Source organism: Gopherus evgoodei, chromosome 3, assembly GCF_007399415.2.
Source record: "Gopherus evgoodei ecotype Sinaloan lineage chromosome 3, rGopEvg1_v1.p, whole genome shotgun sequence".
Lineage (NCBI taxonomy): Eukaryota > Metazoa > Chordata > Testudines > Testudinidae > Gopherus > Gopherus evgoodei.
In genome coordinates, this window is record NC_044324.1 from 4,281,624 (window position 1) to 4,304,977 (window position 23,354).

Below are 23,354 nucleotides of genomic sequence, written 5' to 3' on the forward strand. Positions count from 1 at the left end.
CCAGTCCCCGAACCAGCCAGTCCCCTGCCCTGGGGCCAGATCAGACCCAGCACCCCCTAGTGGGTAAAGGCCCCATATCCCAGTCCCTGAGCCAGCTGGTCCCCCGCCCTGGGGCCGGATCAGAGCCAGTGCCCGCTAGTGGGTAAAGGCCCTGTGTGCCATTCCCCATCCCCGTGACCCAGGCAGCCCCCTTTGACTACATTAAGTAGTGTCAGTTTGTGTCTCTGCAGCTCCCAGGTCAGGTGTTGCGGTCTGGGGGGGGGGCAGGTGGGAATTAGCGAGGAGCAGCAGTTCTGGGCCTAGGACTAGGGGGTGCACCTTCATCCAGCAGCTGTTAACCCTTTGCTGCTGCTGCCCCCCCCCCACTTCACAGCTAACCCGGGGGCCGCCAGAAGCAGCCCAGACTTGGAGTCAGGCCCGGCTGGGAATCGGGGGCGATTCCTCTGGACATGAAAGGGCTGCCAGGGCAGGAGACACATCACCCCAGCCCTGAGCCAGGACCAAAGGTGGACTAGTTAGTGCAAGACAGCACATCTGGCATGCTCAGTGAAAGGTATTACACACCCCCACACCCCCACCGTGTCGTGCTCGGAGCCTGAAACACCACTGCACCCCACAAGCCGAAGCAGACGGGGCCTAGGTGCCCCCGAGGCTGTGGAAAGGAGGTGTGTCCTTGCATCAGGGCGCCGTGGGGAGCTGGGCGCAGAGAAGGGCTGTGCATGGCCTGTGTGTAGGGCTTTAATCAGCGCTTGGAGGAGAAGAGCCCAGCGCAGCCACAAACCCGGCACAGAGCAGGGGGCTGGCTGAGGTGGAGCTGAGGTGGACTGAACAGGTTAGAGATTGTTACCTGGTATTCCACTCCCCTTGGCAGGAGGCAGGGACAGCCTGGGACTCTCCAGTCCCGGATCAAAGCTGCCACAGGTACCGGCTTGATTGTAATGGGGTGGGAGCAGGGAAGAGGCAGGGAGACCCCTGATTAATGCCCCCCCTAAGCTCCCTCCTGCCCCCGCCACCCCACTCAAGACACTGCCCTGTGGCCCCAGCTGCAGCCAGGAGAACCCGAGTTCCCTGTGTGGGATTGTTAGCCACTGGGGCCACCTGGGCCCTGGATTCTGGCTGGAGCCCGATGTCACCTATCTTGGGGAGCTGGAGTGTCTTGTCCAGGGACCTAGATGTGTGTTGAGGCCCTTGACGGGGTGTTGTGTAGTTGTTGGTGTGTTGTGCTGTTGGGTAGCTGTGTTTAGAGCATCGACAGGGCGTCACAATCATGTTTATGTCACAACTATGACAACTGTGTGTGTATTAAGGCCGTGGAGGGGGTGTTGTGTAGCTGCGTGTGTGTGTTATGCAGTTCTGTAGCTGTGTGTGTGCTGAGGCCCTTGGAAAGGTGTTGTGTAGCTCTGTCTGTGTTATGGAATTGTGTAGGTGTGTGTGTGTGGTGAGGCCCTGGAAAGGGTGTTGTGTAGCTCTGTGTGTGTTATGCAGTTGTGTAGCTGTGTGTGTGCTGAGGCCCTTGGAAGGATGTTGTGTAGCTCTGTAGCTGTGTGTTGTGAGGTTGTGTAGCTGGGTGTGTACTGAGGCCCTTCAGGAAGTGTGTAGTTGTGGGTGTGTCATGCAGTTGTGCATGTGAGATGTAGCTGTGGAGCAGTGGTCACAGCAGGTCCATAACTCGCAGGCAGACACCTGGCAGGATGGGTGGACGCAGAGGGCCCAGAGCAGGTCGGGAGTCTAGGTACAGGGCAGGCAGAGAGAACGGGCATAGAGCAGAGAGTAGGTGGGGTTGGAAGGCAGAGGCTGGGTTGGGGGTCCAGGCCCAGGCAGAGAGGGGCACTCAGCACCCTGGGCACACAGAGGGGCAAGGTGCAGAGCCGCAACGAGCAGACGCAAAGGGCCGGGATTTGCCATGGAGCCTTGAGGCTGAGCCCACGATCTGGCTCCTTTCGTTCGCATCATTAATTCTCCGCTGGACAAGCTCTGCTCCCAGCACTCCCAGCTGAGCCCCATGCCAGGCTGGGGCCCCGGAGGCGTCTTGCAGCGTGGCACGCTTGGTTGCATAGATGAAACCTCTGCCTTGTGGGAGTGAGTCAGAGCCTGTCTCCCGCACCGTGCAAGGAGAACAGGGCTGAAGGAGGGAATCTGCAAGCCAAGCAGGGGGGAGCTGGAACCAACTCATGATAACGGCCGCTGCTGTCCGAGGGCGCTTGGCTTGCACTCGAGCTCATTGCGCTGGTGGATTTAAGGGAAAACACTGCCACCAGGGGTGCCCAACTGGATGGCATGGCAGTGCCCCTGGACAGCAAGGGGTTCAGATGGGGAGAGCCCACGCCCTGGACCGAGAGGGAGGGACACCTAGCTCGGACTCCCCGTGTGGCAGTGGGTAAGGAGCAAAAGCGCCAATCAGCCATCAGAGGGCCACTGATTCCTGGGCGGGCGGGTTTTGCTGGCATGAATTCACCAGCCAGGCTCCTTCACCTGCTTCGGCTGCAGCACCAGCCACAACAAAACACCAGTGCCTTTTAAAGAGCTACTCACCCAATGCTACGCTGCTCTCCCCTCCTCGGGGGAATCGTGCTCTGCCCGGCGAGGAGCCACTTGGCACGGATCCCTTTGCAGATGGCACAGTGCCTGCCACGCTCTGCCAACAGCAGCTGGTGCACACCTGCCTCACCCAGCTGTGAAACTTTCCAAGGGCACTCACAAAACACCCGGCCCCTCCGCGAACAAGGCAAGGGACTGGGTCATGGCGATGGAGGGAGGAGAACCCAGATTGCAAGACCTCCCCTGGATATCGCCCACCTGCGCTGCAATTCCAGCTTTGTTGCGTATTCTTGGTCACCTTTGCCAGAGCTCTTTCCTGCTCAGGCTGGACGATGGGCTGGCATTTCTGATCTCACATGTCCAGCCCATCCTACCCATGGTGAGCTGTCCCCACAGCCATTCATCGCTCCTGTTTCCGGTTGGATGTTGGCTGACATGGACACCCAACCCTCATGCTTCAGTGCACACGACGTTCCCCCGCCAGGGTCAGGAATCAATCTCCTTCCAGAGTGCAGCGGGCTCAGCTCTTTCCTCGGCAGCATGTGGTGCTGACCACTGTTAGAAGAGGAGAGTTGATCCTCCATCTCTCTATCTGGGCGCCTAAATCTCTTCCACATAAGCCAAATGCTACCGCTTAGCCAGTGGGTGACTTTGCACCCCCATTCCCAAGCATTTTCATAGCTCTATAGATTCCAACACCAGAATGGCCCATTTTCTGAACACATCTGGCTTCAACTTCCAACCACTGGATCGAGTTATGTCTTGGTCTCCTGGATTACATCAATTGTTGGGAGCGACGTGGCGCCAAATGCCTGCAGCTGGGCTGGGATGCGAATGTCAGGCCGAGGGCACAGAGCTGCAGTGGCTCCGTGCATGGGTTCACCCCCCTCCTCTCCAGCCAGCTCCCACTAGGTGCTGCTGCACATGCAGACTCCAGCGCCGGGATCCTCCGTGCCGCAACTCCAGCAGAAACTGCCATTCCCAGCCCAGCTGCGTCCTCGAGGTGCATCCTTCCTCCATCCCAATCCCCCCTGGGCTGAGCCCGAGACTGGGGATCGCCCTTGGCAGGTGTGTCCACACTGCAATTAAACCCCCCTGGCTGGCCCGTGCTAGCTGACTTGGATTTGCCGGGCTCGGGCTAAGGGGCTGTTTCATTGTGGGGCAGATGTTCAGGCTCAGGCTGGAGGCCGGGCTCTAAGACCCCGCAAGTGTGAAACGTCCACACCGCAAGTAAACAGCCTCTTAGGCTGAGCCCCAAGCCGGGTCAGCTGGCACGGGCCAGACAATGGCAGTGTGGACACACCTTTCTTGGCCTGGAGCCGTCATCTCTCAGCTCCAATGGACTCGGCTGCATTTCAGCACCATGGACAGAGATAGTGCGGCCTTGCCTGGGACCTGTGGTGTAGGCCCCTTGATCCGAATTCCCTTTCTCCAAAAAACCTAGTTATCTGAATCAACACTAGGTGTCCCTCAGGCCAGCCTTCTACTAGTGAATTACCCCCTAAGAACATCTCAATCATTTGTTTAGCCATTCGCTTTCCGCCCTCCGTACCCCATATTTCTGTACCATGGAAACTGCAAATCACTGGCGTCCCACGGATACCAGGCTGGGGGTGGGGGAAGCTTTAAGCCCCAGGGTGGGGGTTGGAAAGTTTGGATCCTGTCCATTGAAGGCCCCTGATATCTGCAGAACGGCGACTGGAAATAAAGACAGATGGGAAATAAAATACCCTCCAGCATTATAACTGACAGGACCCGCAAATGTCCCCACAAGGACCATTAGGGTCAAGATTTGGGGTTTGCCGGCTCAGCCCAGCCCACCGAGGCACCTTCCTCCTGCCTGGCAGCTCTGGTAATGCTTTGGGGCCCGGATTTCCAGGTGTTAGCCCTGGCAGCTAAGCCGGAGCAGAGAGCAGGGCACAGGGACGCTCAGAGCAGGGACGCCTGGCCGTTAGGGCTCCCATTGTCGTTACCCAGGATGGAGCTGCACCTTCTGGGAGTGCACCGTGCTAGTGTAGACAGGACCTATGGGGAGATTAACTCCTATTGAGACACACCAGCCCCCAGGGCAATGCTTAACCTAGGGGTGGCCTGGGAATGCCGTGGTAAGTGTCTGGCTCCCCAAGACATGAAAGTCAATTGTCCTCATCTCAGCACCTGTGATTGCTATGATGGGGCATCAAATTCTCCAACCTGTCTTTGAGATCCAGCTGCGCTGAGCTTAGGGCTCAGGGACTCTCCCACGGGAACCTCTCACAAAACGCAGGGAGGAGAGGGAAGGACCCGGCCACAAAGGCACAGATTGTAAAGCCAGAAGTGATCGCTATGACCATCTAGTCTGACCTCAAACCCTAAATCCCATTTCGTCCAGTTCCCAGGGCACAGGCAGGACCAGGCAGTGCTTTAGAATCACTAGTGTTTTCCCAGACTCATTTGAAGGCTTCTCAGAGCTGCCTATGGGGCGTGGGGGAGGCTTTTAAAATGACTAGGAACCAGGCATCCAAATCCCCTAATCTCAGCCTAAATATCCCAGCTAACAGGTCTCCCACCCTTTCTTTCCTGGGGCAAGATCCTCCAGCAGCTGTTACCAAGGTTCCTCCTCCTGGTTGGTCTCTATTCCCCCGTCCTTGTCAGTTTCCAGTGCGAGCCCCTTGTTCCTTTGAAAGGCTCCAGTTCTTTTGGTTTCAGAAAGTTGAAGGTCCCCCAAGCCAACGGGGCTGATGCCGTTAAGGCCCGTCGGTTTCATAGCCAAGGGAGCGATGCGGTCAGCAGCACGTCCGACCACCTTCAACTGCCCTAAGCCGAGGGAGCGGGTGCCCATTTGGCAGCTGCAGGTGGCCTGGCAGGATGAGCCCAAGCGAGACTCAACCCCACAACCTTCAAGCTTGGAGCCGAGCGCCTCAACTGCTCAGATCAATCTGGGTATTTTCTAAATAGATCCTGCCTCCGCTCCACCCCGCCCCTTTCCTGTCCCTCTGGGGCTACAGAAGGCAAAGAGAATTTTCTCCTTGGTTAAATGCATGAAAATACAATTACCCACTGGACATTTCTGGTGCTGAAGAGGGAAATTGATCCTCTGCTTTGGCAGGGAACTGGAGACCCCTCTGCGCTGGGCACAATCCACACGGCCCAGTCCGTATCCTGCTGTGCCTAGGGCTGAGAGAAATGCCTGGCTGGTGTGATGGGTGAGCCCTGTGGAGCCTGCACAGAGGTCAGTCGCCCTAGTCCCACAGTCCGTTGAATCTGTTCAGCAAAGCACCTGGCTCCTTGGCTCTCCCTTGAAGGCTTCATTGGGCTGCAGATCCGCTGGCCAGGGCATGCCAAGGCTTGCGCACACACACACACCCACACAGGTGGTGCACAGCCACGGAAGGTGGTGAAGGTTGACTGAACAGAGCACATGCTGGGAAAGGAACGAAGCCAGAGCTGGGTGTGCAAGGAAGGGGGCACCTGATCTGCTCACCCCACTGGCTCGGCTGTAAGCGCCGTGTCAGCATTTCCAGCCTCTAACACCAGGGGCATCCCAAGTGGCTGCATGGATCAGTTTCTTCGTCCGGCCTGAGCAAGAGGTGATCGGTGTTCCAGGCAGTCAGGGCCGCAACCCCCCATCCAGGACGCGCCCCTCTCTCTTGGGCTCCGTCACCCAGCAGTGACGATACCCACCCACTTCGCAGCGTGGGCCGAATGTCTCCTTTGAACCGGTATGTGGTATTTCCCAAATGAAAGCAGGTTTTGGAGGGGGGGAGGGTTGTTCATGAGACCCCCAAATTCTTGGCTGAACCGGGGTTCTATGTTTCAGGCCTTTTGAGGCTCCCGCAGCGAGATCTGTGCTGCAGCCCAAGCTCCTCTCCATCTGGGACCATGCCCGGAAAGCATTTATCCCCTGCAGTTCCAGAGAGCAGAGTGCTAATTCCTCCCCATGGAGCCCCTCCTGCCCCCAATCCTGCAGCAGCGAACAGAAGCAAACCTCAAGGCAGCAGCTATAGGGCAGGGAAATCTCCCCCCGCCGCCCGCACAAACCAGTGCCCCCCCAACCCCCCTCACAAATCCCACCCTGCAACACTTCCCTAGGACGTTAGCTTTGAAGACAATGATCGCAAAGATGGATTATCAACAGACAGTGCTCACAGGTCACCCACAAGAATCTGAGCCCCCCACATGCTACCATGGTTTGTCCTCACAACACCCCTGTGAGGTAGGGCCAGGCTGTTACCCCATTATCCGGACAAGGAACTGCAGCCCCGGGAAGACACCCATCATCTGTGGCGAAGATCCCTGAAGAGCCAAACCAGTGCTCTAGCCACTGGGCCGTTCTTCCTTCCCAGCGATACGGCCAATTTCTTCTTAAGGTCAAGTCCAGGGCAGGCCAGAGCCACCTTTCAATGAAGGCTCCCCAGAGCCGAGCTGAACATACACCAGGCTGGGGCTTGCAAGGGACGAGACAAGACAGACCTCTTGAGAGCTGTTTGACAGCAATGCCGCCCCCCCCGCACATCCTGGGGGTGAGCCCTTACAGCCCCCTTCTGCCCCACCGAGAATTCCCAGCTGGCAGGATTAAGGATTTTAAAGAAAGAGAGAGATGGCCTTGGAGCCGACCATTTGCATATAAATGATTCTTTATCCTCCCACGACAGGAGAAAAGGGAGAGGGGAGACAGATTCTCATGCATTCAATTAAAGATGAAATGTACAGGTATCTTATTGCCGGATCCCATTTTGCTTTAGAAATGTGTTTATTGCACCTTTTTTTTGGGGGTGGGGAACGAGGAGTTCAGAGCCTTTCCAGCTGGCGTCTCCGGGGCGGAGACTCACGGCAGGGTGGGCGGGGAGTTGGGGTTGGGGAGAGTTGATCGGATTGTAGTTTGACCGATGATGAGGTAAGCACATTCGTTCTCGGCCCCCTGGATCAGTCGTCGCTGGGGGGGGGGTTTGATAACAATCTTCTCTCATCCCTCCAATCAGGGAGGGGTTGCAAGTAAAGCCAGCAGGAAGGGGCCAGCCCGGTCCCTTCCCCCACAGGAATTTTCACATTGATGGGAGGTTAGCCGGTTGCAGGCCAAGACGCGGGGAGGACGGCCCCCAGAGTAGGAAGATGAGGTGGAAACAGTGGGGCGGAGACAGCTGCCATGCACCCTTCCCTGGGATGCAGTTCCCCCCCCCTGCAGGAGCGGCTCTCCGAGGTGTTCCTCGCGCCAGCGCCCCCGTCCACCGGCCAGGCGGCGTTATACAGTTGTCACTCTCATGACCACCTCCCGGCCTGAGCTGGCGCCCCTGCGGGGCTCGTTCGGCCGCAGGTGACTGAGGATGTGCAAGATGGTGTAGCCACAGTGATGGTTCAAAATCGTTCTAACCCGCTGACCCCGCCGGGGGTTCCTTTCGCTCCCGGAGGAGGGGTTCGTCCGTGAATTCCTGCCCCCGGCCTTGGCCGCCCCGCTGCCAACGGGCTCCCCCAGGTCCTTGGCCTTGTCGTAATTCAGCACTTTCCACTGCTGGTTCACTGCCTGCCACCGCTTGAAGATTCGATACACCGAGGAGCCCTCGTGAATGATCAGACCTAGGGGAGAGAAGTCGGGGGGGTGAGGAGAGAGGTGAGACCTCCTGGGGCAGGCTAACAAACAGGTCCCTCGAGATGGTGGCCTGCCAGGGCTTGGAACTCACTCATGACAATGTGGCTCTGGAAAATGCCAGGGCCCAGCTATTCGGATCCCAGTGGGAATGGGACCCCTAATTCCCTCCAGGTTCCATGGACAACTGCAAGCTTCTGGGGAAGGGCGTGGGGAGGCCTGGTGTTTGGGAGGGGGAAGGCTGGGGGTGGGGCTGGCTGCAGATGGGGCCTAGATTGACAGGTGCGACCCCGTGGAGACCAGCGCTACCTCGGGATTAGGCCTGTTGCCATAGAATCATAGAATATTACGGTTGGAAGAGGCCTCAGGAGGTATCTAGTCCAACCCCCTGCTCAGAGCAGGACCAACCCCAACTAACCATCCCAGCCAGGGCTTTGCCAAGCTGGGCCTTGAAAACCTCTAAGGATAGAGATTCCACCACCTCCCTAGGGAACCCATTCCAGTGCTTCACCACCCTCCTAGTGAAATAGTGTTTCCTAATATCCAACCTAGACCTGCCCCACTGCAACTCTAGACCATTGCTCCTTGTTCTGTCACCTGCCACCACTGAGAACAGTCTGGATCCATCCTCGTTGGAGCCCCCTTTCAGGTAGTTGAAGGCTGCTATCAAATCCCCCCTCACTCTTCTCTTCTGCAGACTAAACAATCCCAGTTCCCTCAGCCTCTCCTCATAAGTCATGTGCTCCAGCCCCCTAATCATTTTTGTTGCCCTCCACTAGACTCTCTCCAATTTGTCCACATCCCTTCTGTAGCGGGGGGACCAAAACTGGATGCAATACTCCAGAAGTGGCCTCACCGGCGCTGAGTAGAGGGGAATAATCACATCTCTTGATCTGCTGGCAATGCTCCTACTAATGCCATTAGCCTTCTTGGCAACAAGGGCACACTGCTGACTCAGCCATGGCATATCTCATTTAAATGTGCACAGGTCTGGCCCAGCGGGTGGGCTCGGAAATGGGGCGGGGTCCTTCACTTTGAGCCCTGCTTGTCCTGGGTGGGCATATTGCTCCCATGGTAGGCGTGTGGGTACCGCTGCCCGTCCAGGTGACCTTGGGCACGTCCCTTCCCCTGTCCGTGCCTCAGTTTTCCTTGACACCCATTGTCTATGCAGATTGTAAGTTCTTTAGGTCAGGGACTCTCTCTTGCTATATGGATGTACAGCGCCCGGCACAATGGAGGCCTGATGTTCTCAGTTGGGGCCCACCGGCATAACAGTAATATAAATAAATAATCATTTCAGAATGGGCTGGCTGACTATTCATTCTTATTTTTAATTCTACTGATTAATTATGATTCTAGCTATTAAGTGTTTTATTATATTATTGAACTATAAGTATTATTTTATTAAAATTCTGTTATTAGTGTGTATTCATTATCATTCTAACAATTTGTTATGTTAATATTTTAATATTAGATTATTGCAATATAATCATCATGATCTGTTATTATACTAGATTAGTCATAATTAGAATAATTATCAATTAATTATTCTAGTTATTATTTAATTAGAGTATTATTAAACTATAACTATTGCTTTTTATTATCTATTAATTATTATTCTACCTTATTATTCTATCTGATAATCATTATTCCTGATTGTATCAGGCCCTATTACTGTAAATTTTTCACACGTGGGGAAGGCACCAAATACGTGCGAACATTTCTAAGTACATTTCTCCCATTTCACTATCATGGGATCCTGCCTATTGGCTGTGAGTCCGACCTCTCGCGTTTCCTAATGCGGGCACAATGGGACACACGTAGCCGCTGACTCAATCGGAAATTTACAACCCATCCCTTCATTTGCAGCTGGTGGCTCATCATTCCAGCCACAAAGCCCCAGCCGGTAATCGTCTCGTCTCTGCCACCTGCAGAGTCCATCATTGAACGCTGCCAATCTTGTCCCAGTCCTGAGTCCGCTTCATTCGCTTTTAATTAACAGGCGTCATTGCAATCAGGTGGGGGTTTATTGCCAGTGAGGGATGCCTGTTTACAGCAGGAGCCCCTAGAGATCCCAGCCAAGACCCCACTGCGCGAGGTGCTGTACGGAGAAGAGCCCGTCCCTGCCCTGATGAACATACAGTCTTACAGAGAAAGGGTGGGGAAACCGAGGCGCAGAGCGGGGCAGTGACGTGCCCAAGATCACCCAGCAAGGCAGTGGCAGAGCCGGGCACCGAGTCCAGTTCTCCTGAGTCCCAGGCTAGCCCCTCATCACCCAAACCCCACGTGCATCGCACGTTAGGTAGGTCCTTCTTCCCAGTACTCCGTACTCTGATGGCCCCACCATACCCAGAGCTGAAGGGGGTGGGCAACAGAGGGTGGGGGGATGAGATAGAGTCACCTTTTAGTTACTGCTCTGGCATGCACTGCCTAGCTCCAGCCAGAGGAGGTGGACAGGGGAAGTCAGGGAGCCCACGGCTGGGGTGGGGGGACCTGACGGACCAGGCTCTCACCTATGCAGACAATGTCCATAAAGCCGTACATGCCGTAGCAGATCTGGAAGAGCAGGTCCTGCCGCTGCCACTTGGCCGAGGGGCTGAGGGATGACCAGATGAGCCAGGAGATGCTGGCGATGAGGAAGAGGGAGCCCAGGATGATGGCTGCGATCTGCACCTTCTCGATGACGGTCAGGGAAATCGCCTGCCACTGCAAGGGAAGAAGGCGCCATGATGGGTTACCGGATCGGGTGCAGGGTGGGGCGTTGGGGGATCAGAGGGAGCTGGGAACTGTGGGGTATGGAGATCCTAGTGGCTGGGCACACGATGTGTGGCAAGGGAATCAGAGAGGCCAAAGGATCTGGTGTTTGGGGGGATGGGGCTGGGGCCGCAGTGGGTTGGGGGGAGGAAAACACAGGGGCTAGGAGACCCAGGGAAGGGCAGCCGCTGCCAGTGCACCAGGCAGGGCCGGCGCTTCCATTAGGCGACCCTAGACGGTCGCCTAGGGTGCCAGGATTCGGGGGGGGGGGGGTGGCATTTTGTGCACTCCCCCTGGGGCACATGGAAGTTTGCAGTTCCACTCCCGTTGCGCTGCTGAAGAAGGACCTTCTGCCGATGTGCCGCGGAAAACAGTGGCAGGCAATTGAGCAGCTGTCGCCTGCGGCATTTTGGCGGAGGGTCCTTCTTTGGCGGCGTGATGGGAGTGGAACCGGAAGCTCCCGCGCGCCCCATGGGGCGCGCACAAAATGCTGTCCCCTGAATTCTGCCTAGGGCGCCAGAAATCCTGGCGCCGCTCCTGGAACCAGGATAAAGTCAAGTCAGGTGTGGTCTCTGTCAAGTGGATTCTGAGGAACGTTTGGATGCCGGGCAATTGATTTGCACTCCTGTAGGTGCCCATCGGGACAGCGGAGGTGGAAGCTCAGGGATGGGAGAAGGGGGCTGCGGGTTGGGATTGAGGGGCACCAACAGAGCTGTGGGAGGGGAGCTAAGGGCTGGGCTAGCCTGAGGTTGTCAGTCGTCTAGGAGTGCAATGGCCCTGGATCAGTGTCAGGGTGTGTGCTTAGCGCGTGTGCACACGCGTGCGGGTGTGTGGGTCCGTGTCAGCGCCGGAGCGTGCATGTGTCCATACGCCGGGGTGCCCCCCACTCACCTGCAGGGGGTTCTTTGTGCTGATGGCTAACACCTGGTATTTGAAGTAACACAGCTCACAGCTCCAAGAGCCCCTCTCGCTGATCCAGCGAATCAGGCAGGGCTGGTGTGTGCAGCGGACGGACCCGTCACATCGGCATGGGCTAAGCAGCTCCCCCTGCAAAGCGAACAGGCCCTGGGGTTAGGAGCTGGCAGTGGTGGTGGGGAGGCTCTGCAAGGGGATGCTGGGTAACACCAACCCTCCCTGCCCTGCGGCCCCAGCGAGCACCCGGAGAGGCCATGCTCCATTAGGCCGCTAAGATTTAAACAGCAGTTTATTAGCCTCGTCTACTTGATGCGCTGACCGAGGGGGGAGCAATTAGCATAAATATTTCATGCCTCCTGACAGGAAGCACTAAGGATGCTTCATGGAGACACTGGGCCAGCAGAGTGCCGGCGAGTTCCCTCATCAGGGGTCACGAGGTCATCCCTCCCAAAAACCGTAGCCATCAGTCAGTTTTACAACCACAGGAAATTGGTGCTTACATACCATGGTGATGGCACAATAGATAGATAGATGGGATGGATGGGGATGGACAGATAGATAGATAGAGGAGGTAGACGGGGATAGATAGATAGATAGATAGATAGATAGATAGATAGATAGAGGGGGTCCATGGGATGGATGGATAGCTAGATAGCTAGATAAGGTATATGGGGATAGATAGGTAGGTGGGGTGTATGGGGATAAATAGCTAGATAGGTGTGTATGGAGATGGACAGATAGAAGGAGCTGGATGGATGATGGTGTTGCCCCATCTCCATGTATCCCTAAGTGGGTGCACAGCGGTGGGAGGATGAAGCCCCCATGATGACACTCCAAGTCCCATCAAGTTTTGCATAAAATCTTTGTTTTTTTCTAACTGTTCCTTTTGGGTGCAAAATCTCGGCTGGACCCTCCCATGGCATAGGTGGGGGGAGGCCACGTGATGGTGCCCCCGAGGAGCCCCACCTTAGCCGCAGCTCCGCACACCGGACTGCAGATTGCTCCCTGCAGAGGGAGCTGCAGATGCTGGTCTGACGGTGGGACTATGCCCAGCTGCGTGGGGCTGAGAGGAGCCCTGGCTGGCTGTGCCAGGGGCTGGGGACAATCCCCCCTTCAAAGGAGAGGCAATGACATTCTGCAGAGCGGAGAAGGAGGGTGGCGGGGGGAGCTGAGATGTGAGGAAACCCCGGGGCTTTGCTATGTGCTAGCAGCTGCCTTCAGAGATGGGGTCATTGTCCTAGGAAGCCTGGGCTAGCTATGCTCCGTGCTGGGCCAGGGGGATCCCTTCCCTTCCCGGCTGTTCGGAGCTGCAACAGCATTACAAAGCGTCTCGGAAAAGAGCAGGCAACGTTCAGAGAAGCCAGGTGATTGGTGCTGGGCTCACCACACGCAGCTCGGCTGAAGGTCCTCAGTCCTGACTCACAGCCCTCCTGCCATCCCAGCCCTGCCCCCCAGCTCTGCCGGTGCCCCTCAATCCCAACCTGCAGCCCCCCTGCCATCCCAGCCCTGCCCCCCAGCTCTGCCGGTGCCCCTCAATCCCAACCTGCAGTCCCCATGCCATCCCAGCCCTGCCCCCCAGCTCTGCCAGTGCCCCTCAATCCCAACCTGCAGCCCCCCTGCCATCCCAGCCCTGCCCGCCAGCTCTGCCGGTGCCCCTCAATCCCAACCTGCAGTCCCCAAGCCATCCCAGCCCTGCCCCCCAGCTCTGCCGGTGCCCCCCAATCCCAACCTGCAGCTCCCCTGCCATCCCAGCCCTGCCCCCCAGCTCTACCGGTGCCCCTCAATCCCAACCTGCAGCTCCCCTGCCATCCCAGCCCTGCCCCCTCCAGCTTTGCCGGTGCCCCTCAATCCCAACCAGCAGCTCCCCTGCCATCCCAGCCCTGCCCCCTCCAGCTTTGCCGGTGCCCCTCAATCCCAACCTGCAGCCCCCCTGCCATCCTAGCCCTGCCCCCCAGCTCTACCGGTGCCCCTCAATCCCAACCTGCAGCTCCCCTGCCATCCCAGCCCTGCCCCCCAGCTCTGCCAATGCCCCTCAATCCTGGCCGCAGCCCCCCTGCCATCCCAGCCCTGCCCCCCAGCTCTACCAATGCCCCTCAATCCTGACTGCAGCCCCCCTGCCATCCCAACCCCACCTCTTGCCCTGGTCTGGAATCCCGTCCCCGTGGCAGTGCTGATCCAGCGCCCTGACCCCATCACCTACCCTTCGCTGGGTAACTTTGGCATGGTAATGACCATCACTTGGCTTTTCCTTCCTGTGCTCCCCGCTCAGCAGCTCGTCACAGACAGACCCCGATCGCAGCTCCCCGGTGTCCCTGCTGCCCTCGCCCCCCTCCCTCTCCCTTAATTAGCGTCTTTGCTATTCTGCCTGATCAGCAGACAGTGCGGGGCTCTCCATGAGGCTCCCCTCCCCCAGCCTCTCTACCCATGGCTTTGGCCCCCCTCTCCTGCACCAGAGACCCCAGCCCAGGGCACACTGGGGGCACGGGTGTGATGGGTAATGGGTGGCGCCCGTTGCGAGGCCCTTGACTGCCTTGAGGATCCTGCTGAGCTGGGACCCCGCAGGACAACTGACCGGAGTCCTGGAGCAGAGACAGAGCAGGCCGGGCGCCCCAAAGTGCTGACACCCTTCCCTGATGGGGAGCATAATCCAGGGACATGCAGCCTTCTCCCCACGGGAAACCCAGATCTGGCAGGACTGGAGCCAGGACTCCAGCCCCCTGCACCCAGCCAAGCCCCCACACCAAGGTACCTGGGACATTGCACTCAGCATGGCGCTGCACAGGCTGTGACAACCCGGCAGAGCCCAGGCCGCAGAGGTGGGGAACAGACCCACAGACAGCAGCTGACTCAGAGGGACCTTGGTCACTTCAACAGCTGAAGAGGGGTCACCGGCCCCCCAGAGCCCAGGAACAGAAACCCAAACTCTGGGATGTCCTGGACGACACTGTCTGTGTGTGTGTGTCAGCTAGCACCCCTCAGGGCTGCCTCTGCTTTGACCTTTGACAGTGCAGCTGGAGGCAGGCAGGAGCAGGAGATGCAGCTTGCAGGAGTGCCACGACCCCCACTGGGGTCCTCTCCCTGCCGGCCCCGTGCCATGAGGCAGAGGACGCACATATGCCAAGCTTGTCTGGTTACTGCACAGCGGATCGCATCTGCCAGTTTCACAGCTGGCTGACCCCACACCGGTGCAGGCATCCAGAGACGGACCCAGGCAGGGTAGGGGGTTCTGAGCCGTCTCCCCACTGGGCTGGCCCACACCAGCCCCTGGCACAGATCACCGGGGCCTGCTCTGGCTCCTCAAATGCCCCATCTGGTGAAAAAGTCTCCTGGGCCCTTTCTCCCCAGCAGGCCCAGGGGCATTTACTTGTGTGATCCCACCCGGGCTCCAGCTGGAGAGGCTGGAGAGCGGTGCCCACGGCTGCACCGACTGATGTCTGCTTCAGAGGCTGGATTCCCAAAGGCCTTCATGAGGGTGGCTGGTGGCTGAGCTGGCCTAAGGCCTAAGGGCTCTGCTCATGCGCACCGAACCCAAGCCCCTGGCATAGTTGGTGGCTTGGGGGCCATGGCCGGAGTGCACTGCATTCTGGGTATTCTTGGCTCCACGGGGCCAGGGGAAGCAGAGCACAAATTAGAGCAGCCTTTAGGCTGCTCTAACTTGCAGCAAGGGCTGGGCCGGGCCTGAATATGAAGGTACAGAGAGGGAGGGCTCTGGTGCCACAGGTAGCTTTTGAAAGGCATTTTTAGGCCTAATGGTCATTTATTTTTGCTCACAACATTCCAGGGAAGCTGCCCTCTTTCAAGACGGCCACTCCCGCTCTTGGTTCCCAGCCCTTGACAGCCCAGGCTTCTCTGAGGGCCCTTGCGACTTCCGCTCCGTGCAGAGCAATAGGAGATGTCAGCCATTTTGCAAGAGGACAGTTCTCAGGGGAGCTCGCTGGAAGGAAATAGCGTTTGCCCCTCGCTGCTGCAGGAGAAATGAAAACCAAACGGCCAAGAGTTGCCAGCAGCCCCCAGAGAACGGAGCCTCAGATGGAGCTGGCGCCCCCGGGAGCTTTAGTCCCATGGGGAGTTTGGACGGCCTGCGCCGGTCCATTGTTAAGGCCACGTGGGACAAACAAAATGGCGCCACGCCCACGGCTCCGTTTCTCACAGGCGCTGTTCTTTAATGAAGGCCCCCTTTGATCACCCGTCCCGCTGCAGGTTTGGTCTAGGCTCAGGGGGATCTGGGGCCGGAGCCACCGGGTTCAGCACCCGGCTGTGACAAAGTGGGAATGTTTCTAATATTTCCTCTGAATACTGTGTGGGGGCCTCAGTTTCTGGCCGACACTCCTGGCAACTAATGGCCCGGGCCCTTCCCTCCTGCAAGGGGATGCTAAAGGTGTGGGAGAACAAAGAGATCAGGGGACCTCCTGGCCCGGGAAAGAGACAAAGGCACAAAGGAGGGGCTGGACAGAGTTTCAGTTTGGGGCTGGCTGGGGATGAGGAGTGACTGCAGATGGGGTTGTCTGGCTGCCTGGGCTCCAAAACGGACCCAGCTGAGGGGTCCAATTCACTGTACCTACAAGCTCTGTTTTAGCCCGTGTTCCTGTCATCTAATAACCTCTGTTTTACTGGCTGGCTGAGAGTCACGTCTGATTGCAAAGTGGGGGTGCAGGACCCCCTGGATTCCCCAGGACCCCGCCTGGGCGGACTTGCTGTGGGAAGCGCACAGAGGGGCAGATGCTGAATGCTCCAAGGTCAGACCCAGGAGGTGAAGCCGTGTGAGTTTCTTGCCCTGAACAAGTCTGCTCCAAGGGAGAGGAGGCTCCCCAAAGTCCTGACTGGCTTTGTGGGGAGCAGTTCCAGAGCATCGCCCGGGGACTCTGTGACAACAGCCAAGCCCGTTTTTAGCATGGAGCTCGGCTCGGTGCTCCGGACAGAACCATCCCGGCAATGCCAGCACCTGAGGGCTAACCGTACACCAGGGCACTCCCCCGGAGAACAGTGGTGCATCCCCCCTTCACTCCATGGGAACAATGGAGAAACCCCCCAAGCACACACACCTGAGAATGTGTCTGAGCGACCCCCCCAACCCCAGCCAGGATGGGGGCAAAGGCACCTCTAACTCGGGGCCGCTGGGCAGGGCTCCCTTGTACATGATGTCTGGAGACGGCACACGGGGCAAACAGCCCAGTCCCCAGGGCAGGCGGGTAGAGCTCTGAGCTCTGGGAGTCCTGGCCGCAGGATTGGGACAGCGACCCATCCCAGTCCCACAGGGGCAGCCCCTGGGCCACATAGCAAATCCCACTCCTATAATGCATAAATAACACACAGAGCCTAGCGTGATGGGGTCCTGGACCATGACTGGGGTTCCTAGATGCTATCTTAATACACCTAATAAATAACGTACAGCACCTAACACTGTAACGTTCTGGGCCATGACTGAGAACCCCACTGCTCTGCCCCTCCACTTTGCGCCCCCCTGCCCTCCTCCCCGCTTAGCACCCCTCTGCCCACCCCTTCCCCCACTGGTCCACTCAGCTCTTACCACGTGGCCCCAGCACCTTCCTCTCCCCGCATCCCAGCGATGCAGCCATCTCCCCTTGTCTGCCAGCTCCCACCCCAACATTTCCCCCACACGCTGCACCCTTTGCAGGGGAGGCTGCCCTGGGCCACCGTGGCTGCAGGCGACTGGCACCAGGGTGGGACATGGGGCAGCGAAGGATCCAGGACTGTGATTCCCTAGGAGCGTTTCCCCTCCTCAGGTGAACGCCTCTCGGGGCGGGGGCTGTCCCTTGCCAGCAGGTGGGCAGCGCCAGGCACCTGGTGGGTGCTGCCAGGATACACACATTGCTCACAGCTCAGTGTCTTAGTATGAGTCATTTGCTGTATTGTGGTGGCACCCCAGGGACCCCAACCAGGCTTGGGGCCCTGTCGTGCCAGGAGCTGCACAGACCCAGAGCGAGAGACAGTCCCTGTGCCCCAGGGCTCGCAGTTTGAGCAGAGCAGGCGAAGGGGTATAACAGCAGGATGGGGGCGGGGTCCACACAGGAGGATATGGACCCTGGGATTAGGGTTTAGTGGCTAAAGCACAGGAGTGGGAGCCAGGACTCCTGGGTTCTTTCCCCAGCTCTGAGAAGGGAGTGGGGGCTAGCTGGTTAGCATAGGGGCTGGGAGCCAGGATTTTTGGGTGGGCGGGAAGAGGCTGGCGGGGGCTTGGGGGAAGGGGTGGAGGGGTTGGGGAGGGGGCAGAGCAGGGGCGGGAAGAGGTGGGGCAGGGCGGGAAGAGACGGCCAGGAGCTTGGGGGAAGGGGTGGAATGGGGCAAGGAGGGGGCAGAGCAGAGGCGGGAAGAAGTGGGGTAGGGTGGGCTGGGGCCAGGTCACTCATTGCCATCGGTGCCAGGCCCTCCGCTAACCCCTCAGGCCACCCAGGACCCCACGTCCCCCTGAAGCCCAAGATGGGACAGCTCTGAATATATCAGCCCAAACATTGTTGGAGCCGGGCCCACGTTCCTGGATATTGCTGGAGCACAGGCACCATGGGCCCATATATCTGGCTGCCTATGCTGCAGGGGCTTCCCACGATCCCAACCCTCCCACCCAGTGCTGCCCTGGCTGGTTTCCGGGTGTCCCAGCCATGCTGTCGCCCCAGCTGGCCCATGTGTTTGGTCCTGGCCTGGAGAGCTCCTCTCTCAGACGCCAGGGCCTCGGGAGGCCAAAGAGCCCAGCCTCTTTGGTGGGGACTGGGCCATCTCCATCACCAAGACCAGAGCGAGCTGGTACCGACGCACCAGGCCCGTCAGCCCCTAACGAGGTGCTTTGGCTGGGATGGAGATGGAGACATGCTGGATCGGCCCAGGGTCCAATCCCTGGTGGTGTTTCCGGGGGGTGGGGGGGACACTCCCTGCAGGGGCACAGGGAATATCCAGGCGGGAGCCCCCCACTGGAATCTCAAGAGGCACAGGCACTGAAGCATGCACAAACACATGTGTGCACACATATCCATGTAATAAGTATGAACATACACACCTAGAGGTGTGGGCTCACACAGGTCTACAGGCACGGGGGCACAGGTGTCCAGCCACACCCATACACCAACAGGCATACACCCACGCGTTTGCATAGGCACATGGGACCACACATGAATGTGCACAAAAACACCCCCATGTCCCCACCGGCACATTCCGGTGTATGCAGCACAGGCAGAGACGCAACACCCGCCCTCCCCGCAACACACACACACATATATTTACCTGGAGTGTTTACCTTCCCTCCGTAATGCTTATTGGCCAGGAGGGAGTTGTGGTGCATTAGCTCCAAATGGGCCCAGTCCCCTCTCTCAGTGTCCCCCAGCCCTAGTGCAAACCCTAAATCACTCCAGCTGAGATCTTCAAGGCCAAAAAAATCCTGCTGGCCTCATACCCATTCCCTCTTCGGAGCTGCAGGGGTTAAAATGCTCCAAGGACTCCCCCAGGAAGAGGGAGGGGGTTCCCACTGGAGTCCGCCCACCCCAGATCCTCAGCCCCAATCCTTTCCTCTTTGCCCCTTTAATCTGCCCAGCTCCAGCTGAGGGGCACGGACCTACGTGCCTTGCTCTAGCCACGCCTCGGCGGTTCCTAGAAAGACTTCGCGCCCTCCATGACTCCGTGGCCCAGGCCTGTTCAAACCAGGAGTTCCCCTTCCCCGGGACATCCGGCAGCACCAGCACTGGCAGAACAAGCTCTGCACGGTAAGTAGCGCGGCCGCCTGGTCTCAAAGGGGAAGGATTAATTAACAGTTCCCAAATCCCAGCATAAATATCCCGCCTCCCTCCGGCGCAGGCAGGTCTGTGTCTGCCGAGAAGCGGGGCCAACGGGTGGGGATGGAGGGAGGGTTCCGTCTACCCCACGGTTCCAACCTCCTGCTTTTCTCTCATTTCCCCTCCTCCCCCAGGTTCCCCCTGCCAGTCCAAATGAGGGGCACCCCCATCGGCTTGGGCCAGCGAGTTCAGCGCCACGTCGGGCATCTGCCTTGCCTATGGTCACCCCCGGCTCTCAAAGGCAAGCAGTGCTTTCCCTCTGGAGTTACAGATACCACGTCTTATGCATCTCGGAGGACCTCTGCCTGGGATTGCAGGAGGTCTTGCTGGGTTAGATCTGGGCATTACTCAGATGGGAGACTGGCCAGGTGGCTGCAGCCAGCTGGAGATTCAGCAGGAGGCGATCTCCCCTGAGACCCTGTGCCACCCAGCACTCTGCCTAGGCCCTTCTGCTACTGGGATGAGACACTTCCGAAGCCACCACACGCCTTTGGCCATTAAAAAGCTTCCAAGTCTTCTCACAAAAGTCACAGTGTTATCCCCGGCACCCCACTTCCAACTCAGGGAATTACCAGATCCCTTAGACGTCCCGCTGCCGTGCCATTTGAACGAGTCCACCCTCTCGCACTGCTAAGCAGCGGCTGCACCCCTCCCCAGAGGTGGCTGCATTTCGGCGGCAGGGAAAAGGGCTGCTGGACACCGCATGCATTGCATGCTCTGGGGGCAGCCCGCGAGCCGTCGGTACCATGCTCCGCGCCAGGCCGACATGGGCCGAGACACAAGGCTTCTCCGCCCTGGCCCCAAATAACACACCCACAAGCTAGGTCTGGCTAATGCCTGGGCATTATTGTAACCCTAGTGCAGCCCCTGAAATCTCCAGAGTGTCCTTTATCCCCCCAGGATTTCAGTGCAAGCTGCACACTCCTCTATCCCAGTGACTGTGCCCACATCCCCCCAGACGCCCAGACCTGTCCTGCCAACCCACCCCCTAAGCAGCACGACGTCCATCCACAGCACCCCAAGGGTGGGTCTGACCCAGTCCCGGGGTTTGAGGGGGGAGCAGAGGGGGGGGGGGGGCTAGAGAGGACATTGCCCCGCAAGGAACCAGTCCGCAAAATAAGGGACAAACAGTGCCCACTAAGACCACTTCGTCTAAGCACTGGCATTGCCTCAGAGGGCCAGGAGAACAATTCACACACCCTCCCTGGACATCTTCACCATAACTACCCACCCCCCTTGCCACGAGGCACAGACCCAGGCATTGCCTGGCGCACAGAACCCGCCCCCTTGCCACGAGGCACAGACCCAGGCATTGCCTGGCGCACAGAACCCGCCCCCTTGCCACGAGGCACAGATCTGGCATTGCCTGGCGCACAGAACCCACCCCCCTTGCCACGAGCCACAGACCTGGCAATGCTTGGCGCACAGAACCCACCCTCCTTCCCACGAGGCACAGACCTGGCATTGCCTGGCGCACAGAACCCGCCCCCCCTTGCCACGAGGCACAGACCTGGCATTGCCTGGTGCACAGAACCCACCCCCCTTCCCACGAGGCACAGACCTGGCATTGCCTGGTGCACAGAACCCACCCCCTTGCCACGAGGCACAGACCTGGCATTGCCTGCTGTACAGACCCCTGGCCTGTGCTCACACTTTGTCCACTGGCATTCTCGCCACTTGGTATCTGACTGACCCCCTGTTGCACCTTGGCATTCTTGCCTCCTCCAACATCTTTCTATCCTTACTGTGGCCCATGCCCTGGCACCTTCGTCTTCTGATAACCAGCCACAACCTAGCACTGCCTGGCACCTTCACCTCCTAGCAACCAACCCACTGGCCACATTCACCATCAGGCAGGCCCGGGCATCCTCCCCACACACTGACCCTCCATCCTGCCTGCCCTGCCCCTGAGAATCACTCAGCACTCTCATCCCCTGGTACCTCCATCCACGATCTCTCCCTCGCACCTTTCACCCCCTGGTATCCCTCAAACCTAGTAACCCCCTGATACCCCTCACCCCTAGTAATTCCGGTAACCCCCTGCAACCCTTACCTCTAGTAACCCCCCTGACACCCCTCACCCCTAGTAACCCCCTGACACCTCATCCCTAGTAACTCCCTTGCACCCCTCACCCCTAGTAACCCCGATAACCCCCGGCACCTCTCATCACTAGAAAGCCCCTTGTAGTTGTGGAATCTCCATCGCTGGAGATATTTAAGAGTAGGTTAGATAAATGTCTATCAGGGATGGTCTAGACAGTATTTGGTCCTGCCATGAGGGCAGGGGACTGGATTTGATGACCTCTCGAGGTCCCTTCCAGTCCTAGAGTCTATGAGTCTATCCCTCACAACCCCCTTGGCATCCCTCACTCCTAGTAACCCCCTGGCACCCCTAACCTCTAGTAACCCTGATAACCACCTGGTACCCCTCACCCCTAGTAACCAACCCCCTTGCACCATTCACCCCTTGACATGCATCTGAGGAAGTGGGTATTCACCCACGAAAGCTCATGCTCCAAAACGTCTGTTAGTCTATAAGGTGCCACAGGATTCTTTGCTGCTCTCACTCACCCCTAGTAACCCCAGTAACTCCCCAGCACCCCTAATCCTTAGTAACCCTGGTAACTCCCTAGCACTCCTAAACTCTAGTAATTCCATAACCCCTGGCACCCCTCACCTCTAGTAATTCCAGGAACCCCGGGCACCCCTAGTACCTCCAGGCACCCCTCACCCTTAGTAACCCCGGTAATCCCCGGCATCCCTAACCCCTAGTAACCCCGGTAACCCCCGGTACCCCTCACACCAGTAACTCCCTTGCACCACTCACTCCTGGTAACCCCGCTAACCCGCACCCCAGCGAGGCGCCCACTGACCTGCTCGGGCCCCTGGAAGCAGATCCGGCACTGCGGGGTCCTCATGCCGCTGTCCAGGCTGCTGCTGAGAGATACGGTGTCCAGGGCCCCCCCGGCTCCGGGCTGCTGGCCGGGCTGCTGGCCGGGGGGCGGCGGCCGGGGCTCCTTCTCCTCCAAGGCCAGGCTGCGGGGCCGAGGCTCGGCCACCCCCCCGTAGTACTCGGCCTCATCGTCCTGCCGGGCCGAGCAGTCGGCGAAGGGGGGCCAGCCGCAGCCGCTGCCCCCCGGCGCCCGGCTCCCCCCGGCTCCGGGCTCGGGCTCCGGGCGGCCCCGCCGCATCAGCACCAGCAGCTTCAGCTCGTTGAAGAACATGCGGATCCGGTATTTGAACATCATTTACCCCGGGCCCAGCGGCTGCCGCGCCTCGGAGAGCTGGGGCAGGGGCGAGGGGCGCACGGAGCGAGGGGGCGCACGGGGCGGAGGGGGGCGCTTAGCTCTGTCCCTGCGCGGCGCCCGCCGCACCGGCAGAAGGGGAGGAGGGGGCCTGTGGGGGGGCCTCGAGGGGGCAACGAGGGGGAGAGGGGTCAGCACCGCCTGGGGGACACATCTCCGGGGGCGCAGGGACTGGGGAGCGCAGGGGGGGCAGCTAGTGATGGAGGGGGAGGGAGACAGGGGCAGGGGAGGGGGGCGGCCCCGGTCGCTCTCCTAAGGCCGGGCCGGTTCGGTGGGTGTCTGGGCCCCTCCGCAGCCCGCGTCCTGCTGCCTCCCCCGGGGCATGGTGAGCGGCGATTCCAGCGGCGGCCCAAAGGGGCTTAAGCCCGGGAGCCTGCGCCCCTCTCCGCCTCCTCCCCTCGGGGCGCCGGCTCCTTTGTCTGCAGGGCTCCGGGCATCTCCGCTCCTCCCGGCAGGCGCTCACCCGCCGACACGCGGGGCCCGGAGGAGCCGCATCCTGCC

At 58.9% G+C, this 23,354-nt stretch overlaps 1 protein-coding gene across 1 annotated transcript; it reads right to left on the bottom strand.

The window, feature by feature from the left end:
• Nucleotides 1–7,192: 7,192 nt before the first annotated feature.
• Nucleotides 7,193–22,793, bottom strand: MARCHF9 (membrane associated ring-CH-type finger 9). The gene is made up of 4 exons (XM_030558398.1): nucleotides 22,422–22,793; nucleotides 11,747–11,902; nucleotides 10,615–10,807; nucleotides 7,193–8,091 (listed from the first exon to the last, which is right to left on the bottom strand). Exons 1-4 carry the CDS (start codon nucleotides 22,791–22,793, stop codon nucleotides 7,760–7,762), a joined length of 1,053 nt encoding a protein of 350 aa, XP_030414258.1. The 3' UTR covers nucleotides 7,193–7,759.
• Nucleotides 22,794–23,354: the final 561 nt, after the last annotated feature.

Coding starts and splice junctions, on each gene's coding strand:
- MARCHF9 (XM_030558398.1), bottom strand. CDS start 22,793: ATGTTCAAATACCGGATCCGCATGTTCTTCAACGAGCTGAAGCTGCTG. Junction 11,903..22,421: donor GCTTCCAGGGGCCCGAGCAG/GTCAGTGGGCGC, acceptor TTCGCTTTGCAG/GGGGAGCTGCTTAGCCCATG. Junction 10,808..11,746: donor GCACAAAGAACCCCCTGCAG/GTGAGTGGGGGG, acceptor CTTCCCTTGCAG/TGGCAGGCGATTTCCCTGAC.